The sequence below is a fragment of the Cibotium barometz genome, chromosome 40 (genome assembly GCF_041138505.1).
Source record: "Cibotium barometz isolate CiBa-2024 chromosome 40, ASM4113850v1, whole genome shotgun sequence".
NCBI lineage: Eukaryota > Viridiplantae > Streptophyta > Polypodiopsida > Cyatheales > Cibotiaceae > Cibotium > Cibotium barometz.
In genome coordinates this window covers 3,904,255-3,913,857 of record NC_141085.1, presented here as the reverse complement: position 1 = coordinate 3,913,857, position 9,603 = coordinate 3,904,255, and the positions used below count along the sequence as shown (strand labels likewise).

Here is a 9,603-nt window from a genome sequence, read left to right as displayed (position 1 = left end):
GCTAATACGTCTATTGAGAATGGGGTGATTACAGCTTGTGTATATGGGTTGCAAGAAGATGATAAGAGACACTTCAGCTTGTGCCTCCACAATGGGATTGTGCTTCAAAACATCCATGCATCTCAACATAGGATCATCCATGTGTATAGTGGTTCTTGAACAACAATACCGCTCTTGGACTCGTATAATATTACTCTATATTGGAACCTGAATACCTCTTCTATTCTTGTTGCTTAACAATGTGTTGGCAATGTTGGAAGCATTCATCTCACCCATAGTTCAGTAAGTATTCATGGAACCGATAACCGCTCCTAAGATAGATAAAGCAGGACCCCTGTATGATTTTCTATCTCCTGCAGATATCATGGATTAAGTTCGTCTACTTCAGCAAGAGCTCGGGCGTGTGCAAAAAGGTATCAATCCAGAGGTCCTTGTTTCTATTACAATACCCTTGGGAAAATGAACTTATGTTACCAATAAATTGGAATCTTTTTTGTAAAGATTGGTTGTCGTCGTTTTCACATCTCATAACAATTTGATTGTCATTATCATTCTCTATGTTGATGAACTTATTTCACCGGTCTGGTGTTAAATGGTTTGTGAATGCTTTGAGGTGTGAATTTGAGATAATAAATTTACAAGATTAAGATCAAGAACAAATCCCCATAATTCATCAAGTTATTCACAATAATGTAAGTGATTATTTTTCAATCTTAAGTTGATAAGAATTTCCATTTCGATCTAATTCATTTTTGGAATAAGACTTGTAGTCTAAATTTGAGAATAGAGAAAAGTTGTGTCAGAATGAAAGTTTCAGAGGGAATGAGCTACTCTGTCTGAAACTTCTGTTCTTAAGGTAGTGTTGTGTGGAATTAATCTATAGTATTGGACATTAGATTGGTTTCACATGGCTACACCAAATGCATCTATGTCTTCTATCTTTCACCAGCCAGTGTTTGTATATGGAAGGTATTACCCCTTTGTGGAATGGGACACTTAGATCCGTTTCACATACGTTCACTTGTTTGGTTTTATATTTCAGAAATTGTTTGATATGATGATCTTGTCCTCCACTTGTGCCATGAAGCCATCCATCCACTCATTGATTGCGCAACTAAGGACAGTTGCTTCCCAAAAGGGGGGACTATTATGATCCATGTTATTTGATGGACGATAGTCATGCTCATTTATTATTTGATGGTGATGCCCGAGTATTTTTACTAGTAAGTAATGGATGGATTTCCATGTGTGGGTGGACTCCCACGTGTATTTGGTGACATTTTGGTATTTGATTTATATTTTTTATGATGATGCCTATTTCTCATGAACGCGTTAGGATTGATTGATGCGATGTCAATTGATGTTTACTGACGCGGTTTATGTTTATGAGTTTAGGTGATGAGGTGTGCAAGGGTACTGACTTAGGTGTTGCACAGTGCGAGGGTACCGATTTAGGTGTCGCACGGATGGTGGATTGATCCATGGCGTGTGGACAGATCTCATTATTATATTCACAATATTTTGTGGTCGTGTGATGGCATTTGATATTATTTTGACATCATTGTGATGTGTGTGTGCGCATGCATCAATTTATTGTATAATGTGTGTGCGAGCACTAGTTGATTTATTTTGTAATGTGCATATGTGCACAAGTTAGATTATTGTATTAGAAAATTGTGCAAACATTAGAAGGCTTGAGGACAAAGGCTAATTTAATGGCAAAGTCCAAATATGGATATGTACTCTATTTTTGGCTCAAGGCCTACTTTTGGAATATATCACAAATACCCACGCGAGAAGAAGCCACTTACGTTGGGGGGGGGAGATTGCACCCAACCTTGTGTTGATGGTGATGTTTTTCTTTCTCTTGCCTTATGTTTTGTTATGTGCTTTAATTTTCAATTTAATTCAAGTAGTTGTTTTAATATTTGATATAATTTATGAGTTTTTGATTATTCTCTTCAAGAAGACTAAAGGGTCCTGTGACACTGAGTTTCACGCATTCTTGAAAAGCTAATCTTGAAAGTAAGCTCCAAAGCTATGCTCTCGTGATTACTACCAACATCAGTCGTGCACATCATCAGCTAAATTGGAAGGCCAACACCATTTTGGTTGGGCAAAACAACTGCGTAGAGAGGTAGACCAAAAACATTTGTCTTAAATGTGCTGTCCACAACCCAAGAATTATGCTGCGAAAAGCGCATTGCCATCTCCAACACCACTCGTCTTGAAGAATGACGAGGACAAAAGGTCTTTTTTCCTTGTCGCCTGCGAGTGGATTATATGGCTAAACATAAAGCACATACAACAAGTCTAAGCCACGTAAGAGCCTTCTTCTGACATAGAAAAAGGTCGGTCATAGTTGCATAACACGAGCTACCTTATTTTGCTCCTTTAAACACAGGGCCTTACTATACATTGCTGCCCAATCATCAGGTGAACTTTTTTGTGCAAACAGCAAGGAGAGCCAATAAAAAATGCCCATGCCCTGTGACTCCCACACACTTCATAATTGTCGAGCATGTTACCTTGAGTGTGCATTTGGTAGGCAAGCATATGAACCAACCTCCTTGGAGATCATGAAGAAGCGAAAGACCACACGATCTAGAGGGGAGGAGCTTTGTATATGGAAGCTCTCTTTTGCTTTGGAGATCTTGGGTGCATGGTGACATATTCCGATATCGAGCAAGTCATCCATGCAACAGGCTATGACACAAGGGTGGACAAGTAAATAATAAAGGTCAGCCTGAGAGCCTAGAACATGCCCTTCATGGACATTGTGTAGAAGGATGTTAACATTGTCTATGTCATTAGCATACTCCAAGACAACCTTGAAAGGGCAACCACACCACTTAGACTTTCACAATCTTCGCTTATCGTTACCCCTTCGATAGATCTTTTGCCCTCGATGGCATATGAACTCCTTCACCCACTTGAAAGGCCCATTGTGCTAGGTAGTGCGAAGCAACACTAGCCTTACCTTGTACTTGACCATGATGTTAGTCAAGTCTTCTTGAACACGAGACATTTTTGTGACTATAATTGTAGATGATGTTTTTTTTCGTTTCCCACTTGCACGCACCGCGAAACAACTTCTTGTTGATGTCTATCATCATGCAATTGGCATCCACAAGCAACAATCCAATCTTTGATGTAGCTAATTGGGATTCCATGGCTTTGAAGATTTGTGCACCATTGGGTCTTGATTGAACTAATGGTGTCCTTCTCTCCCAGGTGTTTTCCATGATCTGGGTGGAAATGAGCTGCCTAAACAATGTGCTTCCAATATTCAATCGCTGCAATCTTTAAGTTGGGTGGTGATTTCAAGCAAATGCATTGACCGCTATCATTGCTACAAGTAAGAGAGAAGCCCTCTTTCATCCGCTTCCACCTCTTCAAATTCAGCACACCTTGTACATCATGGGCCTTTAATGTATTAAGGGTCACCACAATTTCCCCTCGAAGATCTGCTTCCATCAACTTGTAGCTCCCCTTGTCGAAAGAGAAAAAGGTGCTAGAGATGTAGCAATGTGGGTCGAGCATATCCCTTACACATGGAGAATCATCACATGCCAAGGGATGTAGTACTTCCTCCTCATCTTGAATGAACTCATCGATGTCCATGTCATTGCTCAATGTGTCGCCACTCGTTGCACTATCTGAAAACACCTCGAAGTTGAACTCCTGTGCATCAATTGTTGCATTCCAATGAACCTACAAAGCAAAGCTAGATTACTATCCCCACTGATGATATTTGCATGGTCTCAAAGCCCTCTCTTTTGACCATGCATACCTCATTCAGATTGGGGATAGAGACATTTCTTGCGTTCATTGCAGCCATCGGCATGTCCGCCACGTTTGCATCAATTGTTGCATTCCAATGAACCTACTACAAAGCAAAGCCAGATTACTATCCACTAAAGATAGCTGCATGGTCTCAAAGCCCTCTCTTTTGACCATGCATATCTCATTCAAGTTGGGGATAGAGACCTTGCTGAGATTCATTGTAGCCATCCCTCAAGGGCAGCCATCAGCAAAATTAAATAGAAGGTTGATGAGAGGAACATAAAGTTCAATCTCTGTCTCTCTATCTCTCACGCGCGGTGGAGTCCGTGAGAAACGAGGGCACTATTTTTGTGTATGGACTCTTGTGGCACCCCACGTGGAGGTCGGGATAAACGACCTCGTATTTAGGGGGTGTAAAGATACAAGGCTTTTTATTAGGCGCTTGGTTAAGGGGCCTCTCCCCTATGAGCTTTTATGGATTTGGGAACCCATGCCATGGATCTACTAGAAAAGAAGATTATTATGCCGTCAATTGGAGTTAAGTATGGGATGATTTTCATGAGTTCAAAGATGCAATAAGGAAAAGCTTGGTAAGTTGCCTCTAAATTTTGTATATGAATGCTATTGCATGTAGTTTCACATAGTTTCAAATGAGAGAGAGAGAGAGAGAGAGAGAGAGATGTGGACAAAGGTGGGGAGAGAGATAGCTTGTCGGGTTTATATCTCGCATCCCATTGGAAGCTTCGGGAAGCTTGCCAAGCCAGAGAGGAAGCCGGTGTTGACAGAGAGGTTCATGAGAGAGGGTTTGGGCATCTAGCAAGCATGCAGCAAGCATTGACAAAGATTTGACCTCATTCAAATTTAAATCCCTCCCCAAGTCAAATCAAATCGTTACCATGTGAAACTGTCACGTTGGCCTCTTTTTAGCCACGTCAAATATCTTTTGAGCCTCCTACCTGGCCTTTTTTTGCCACGTCATTAAAATGACCGACTTTACTATGTTGGGCCTAGTTCACCAATCTGGACGGTCCAGACTTCACCTGATAGAGGAGGGCATCCAGGTAGTAGATCCCATGCTGGGCACTTAGTCCCATCACCGTGCCATTTAGTGGTGAGGGTAACACATCAAGCTCACGGTGCGTCTCTAAGGCGATTAAAAGGAGGGGGTTTTATTGAGCTTGAAGGACAATGTGGCCGATTTCTTTCATCGGGGTATTTGGTTTTGACTATCGAAATGGTGACACAGTAACGCACAGGGAGCTCAGACGGGGCAGGAGCAAACGACACAAAGAAAGAGGACCCAGAAGTTTCGTAGGTTCCTAGCAGGAGAGAGAGAGAGAGAGAGAGAGAGAGATTGGAAAGGACGTTGGTGGCCGCCATAGCCAGGCAGGCATCAGGTTTGTATCCCCTTTGCCCTAAGCTCTCCCTTTTCATTCTAATCTAGCTCCCAATTGGCCGCCCCCCCGCCCCCCCGCCCCCCCCCCCGCCCCGCGCGCAGAACTGGTTAGGGTTTTCTTTTTGGCTCATTCTTTTTCTTCTGTGCTGGTGTACGTTCTTCTCCTGGCTTGCTCGACTTTTTATCTGCTGTTGTTCTGTGTAAACCTTCTATCCATTCTAGCCCTCGTTTCGCAGCTTTTCCGACAGAGCTTTGTAGGGTTGCTCTTTGAATCCCGCCCTGTCCACCTCCTTCCCTATTTTATCCTCACGATTCCGCTCAGCTGCTTGTGTTGTGCTAACATGGAGACTGTTATGATTGCGGACGTGCAGGATGGATCTTCCATCGATCTAGCTACTGTTGGAGTTCGGAAACCTCGCTCGGGCTGGATCCGCAAACCGCGCTCTGTATCTCAGACGATCTTGGCGTTCAATCAAGTTCCAGACTCTGTGTGCATGCCGGGGCAGGGAGGCAGAGACAGAGACACAGGAGAGAAGTTCAGAGAGGCGCGCAAAAAAATTGGTGATCTCGAAAGCCATAGTTATTACCGCAGAATGGGGGATGTAGAAGACAAGAATGAGCTGAAAATGTTCCAGAGAAGGGAAAGGAAGAGGGACGATGAGAGGCCCTATGAAAGCAGGCCAAGTTTAAAGAGTTGGAGGGATTCAGGTATGTTAGAGAAGAACTCTGGAAAAGATGAGAACAGGGGGGCTGGCAGCCCTGAGTATGAGCGGATGAAGAAGCAGAAAGATTCTTCTGACAAGCCTGAAAGGCCATGGAAAGAGAAGGACTCTTATGACAGACGGCAGGACCTGGGTCATCGAGAAAAGGATGATTATCACTCTAAGAGTTCTTGGCACAGAGACAGAGGAAACCAGACTTCTCGGGATTCAGCCTACAGGGACAGAGGTGATTATTCATGGAAAGATAGGGGATACAAAGATAAGCCTGACTACAAACCCAAGCATAGGGCTTACAGAGATCGTGAAGAGCGGTCTCACGGTAGTCACAAGGATTGGAGTAGTAGAGACTATTCTTGGAATAGAGAATATGACATTGTAAAACGGGCCCCTGAATCAAAAGATACCTTATTTAAATCAAAGAATGGACATGCCGCTGGTGAGGTTACTGAAAGACACTATACTCAGCAGTTTCACAGTGGAAATGCTGGTACTGAGCATAGCCATGGTAGTGGGCCACAGAGGAGTAGCGTTGTATCTACAGGGGGTGGGCAGAGCTCCCTTCTCTATGATCGTGAATGTCACTCACTGAATGAAAGTGTTTCTTTAGGGAGAAGCAGTCAAGGGGATCAGCCACAAAGCGAAAATATGTCTTCAGGATTTAGTCAGGGGAGCAATCTCCGGGGTAGAAATGCTGTGGGAAGTAGCAATTCACTGCACAAGACACTAGGTTATGAAAAGGGTGTAGAGCATTTTAATGAAATGACAGGGGGGGATAGTCGGCCTCTTCCCAAGTTAAAGCTTAAGGTGGGTGGAATCACACATGCTCTTCATTCAGATGGAAGAGCACAGCCTGAAGGTGGAGATTCTTTAGATCAAACTAGACCTTCTCTTAAGAAGCGGTCTACATCAACACCGGAGCCTAACAGGCGCAGGCAGCGTCTCATTCTTCAGGTGAATAGTCCATGTTTCTTTGAGTGCAGTCGACTATGAATGCTGCACACGTTTTTTTGTATTTATTCAGCCTATTAGATTTTTAGACTTCTAGATATAATAATGCGAACTTGCTTGAAAAGTAAAAACTAGACTATGGTATTAAGTATCGGTGATGCTTCAGTAGGCTCTTTTTTTAGGGAACTTGGTTTGTGACTGCGGGAATTCTCTTGCAGGAGGATTCAGACGAAGAAGATGATGTGCTTCCTAGTGCAAAGAAGCAGGTACAGGCTTCTGAAGATGATGGCTTTCTTGCTTATCTAGCTGATGAGCCTAGTTATCGCAGAGCTTCAGGAGGGAGTAATTTGGTCAATAATCTGAATTTGCAAGGAGTGCGGAAGAGCTCCAGGATACCCAAAAAGCGTGTCTTTGATGGTGATGATGATGCAGAAGCAGAACCCAAGAGGCGACGGAGGAAAAAGATTGAGGTAGATTCAGATGAAGATCTCTATCGCATAGAAGAAGACGAAGTGGAGCATGATTTGGTAGAGGATGATGATGATGTTGAGGCTGCCAATGAAGTCAAGACAAAAATCAAGAGGAGAAAGAAGAGTTTGGAAGCTGATATTCCTGGGGGGGATGGCAGAAGGGTGGTTACAGGTGCTGGGAAGACGGCGTTTTCAAGTGATACCAGAATTGGAGTTACTCTTACTGCAAGGCAAAGGGCCCTGCAATCCAGTAAAGAGGGACTGGCAGAGGTAGGACCGAGTTTGATAGAGTTTCCAGAGGGACTGACTCATTCTGCTTCTAAAAGTAAGCTTCTTTACCTTATGGTGCTTTTAATAAGGGCAGCTGTGAACCCAGGACATTTTGGTTGTATAAATTCTGCATATAGTGATGTACCATTTAATGCTGTTGCCTTGCAGAGCAAAAAGAAATACTTACAGCTGCTGAACGACAGCTGAAGAAGGAAGAAGCTGCTCAAAAAAGGAGGCAGCAAGTGGAAAAAGCAGCTAAAGAGATTCAGGTCTTTTGACTTGCTCATAATAATAATACTTATTTTGACTTGCTAAGCGCTTGTCATTTTTTTCATTTTTGCTGTACTTCGTGCTTTATCCAGGCAGTTGCCATACAGAAAATTTTGTGTCAAGACTCTCAGAGGAAGAAGCGTGAAGGCAAGCTCCAGAAGCAACGAGAAGAGATGGAGCAGGTTTGGAGAATCAGTTGTCATTAACAGTGCTTGCTGTGTATGATCACTCGAGCCATCCTGAATTTGTACGCCTTTCTTTTTTCAGGAAAAGAAAGCTGCAGCTATGGCAGCTGCTTCGAATAGCATTAGGTGGGTCCTAGGACCCAGTGGCACCGTGGTTTCATTTTCGCAGGATCTGGAGCTGCCAAAGATTTTTTCGGGTCCTTTGAGGTTTTCGCTTCCTCACTCCCCCACTCCCCCACTTCCCCTCTCTCTCTCTCTCTCTCGTATGCTTGTGTATGCGGGATGTTTCTAGTGTGGTGCTTCTTTATGCTACTGAATTACTGACTCAAACAACAATGGTGCAGTTATCCCCAAGAAAGGGAGCGATGTGCCGGACCATCTTGTAATAATGCATACAAATACAGGGATTCCAAGACTCTTCTTCCACTGTGTAGTCTTCAGTGCTATAAAGCTGTGCAGAAGCCCTCAGAAGCTGCTTTGGCTCACTGAATATACTTCTGAGATGCTCATAATAGAAAGATGCACTCAATGGAATGGCATTGTCTGGTAACATTTAGGATTCTACAGATTTATAGTGTGTGTACAGCCCTTGTAATTTTCTGGGGCACAGCAAAGATGTGACCATGTGTTTATAGCTTGTCTGCTTACTGCATTGTATTTTTGTGAGGGAAAACATGAGAAGCCTACTATTTCTTAGGATGTAAATTCAAATAGGTCAGAGGCGGAAGGTGATATGGTTTTAGCTGATAATAATGGCTGTTCTAACGGCTGTGAGGCTACCGTCAACATGGATATTAATTTTGGCTGAGATTTCAGCGGATTTATGACACATGCATTTCTTTATTGATTCTATGTGGTGGGGGGGTGGCGGAAGGGGGAGGGGGGAAACGATATACAATTTTGTGAAAGGAAATGGATTGTGCAGTGAATCTACATTCTAGACAAATATTTGTGGAATGTGTTCAATCGGGCAGAGCAGTGACGCTTTATTCACACATATATACTTGTAATCTGATTCAAATGTTGTTTTGACCTGTATGTAATTCACACGTATAAGATGGTGTACACTGTGTGAATCTCTTCGCAGTTATTTATTTCTTGAATTTGTCGAGGAGGTTAGTCATGTTAATTTACGGAGGTGTCATAAGTGTAGTTTGTAAAATGTTAAAATATTTCCCTTCTCTCTCTTACCAAGGTCCTTTGGAACAGATCCAACGATTTTGGTTTTTCTATTTTTTTGTGAGATTTTTTAAATGAAAAATATAAATTTGGTTGTGATATTGTGCTTTTTCTTGGTATCTTTAGTGGTGCATTTGCCCTATCAACTACTTGTTTGCTCTACTAATTCTTTCTATTTGCTACTTCCCTTAGTGCTAGGTTTCATTATGGTTGAGTCTTCCTTGCATCTTCGGAGGTTTGACAGAAACACATTTCGAAGGGCTTTGTGTGAATATATGCTCTTATTTTTGTGTGTGTGTGCGTGTGTGTGGAGTGCGTGTGTGAGAGCATTTCTTGATACAGAGTTCTACACCTACTATTGGCCACCCACTGATGAC

The 9,603-nt window shown here is 42.8% G+C and overlaps 1 protein-coding gene across 1 annotated transcript; it reads left to right on the top strand.

The window, feature by feature from the left end:
* The first annotated feature begins 4,921 nt into the window (after nucleotides 1–4,921).
* LOC147615130 (uncharacterized) lies at nucleotides 4,922–8,890 on the top strand. The gene is made up of 7 exons (XM_086779119.1): nucleotides 4,922–5,183; nucleotides 5,554–6,855; nucleotides 7,071–7,647; nucleotides 7,761–7,861; nucleotides 7,955–8,044; nucleotides 8,130–8,254; nucleotides 8,392–8,890. The coding sequence occupies exons 2-7, from the start codon at nucleotides 5,677–5,679 to the stop codon at nucleotides 8,534–8,536; spliced, it is 2,217 nt and encodes a 738-aa protein (XP_086635245.1). The 5' UTR covers nucleotides 4,922–5,183; nucleotides 5,554–5,676; the 3' UTR covers nucleotides 8,537–8,890.
* Nucleotides 8,891–9,603: the final 713 nt, after the last annotated feature.

Bases quoted from the DNA above. Each gene is read 5' to 3' on its own strand.
- LOC147615130 (XM_086779119.1), top strand. From the start codon at position 5,677: ATGCCGGGGCAGGGAGGCAGAGACAGAGACACAGGAGAGAAGTTCAGA. The intron at 7,648-7,760 runs GTAAGCTTCTTT...GTTGCCTTGCAG, and splicing joins GACTCATTCTGCTTCTAAAA to AGCAAAAAGAAATACTTACA. The intron at 7,862-7,954 runs GTCTTTTGACTT...TGCTTTATCCAG, and splicing joins AAGCAGCTAAAGAGATTCAG to GCAGTTGCCATACAGAAAAT.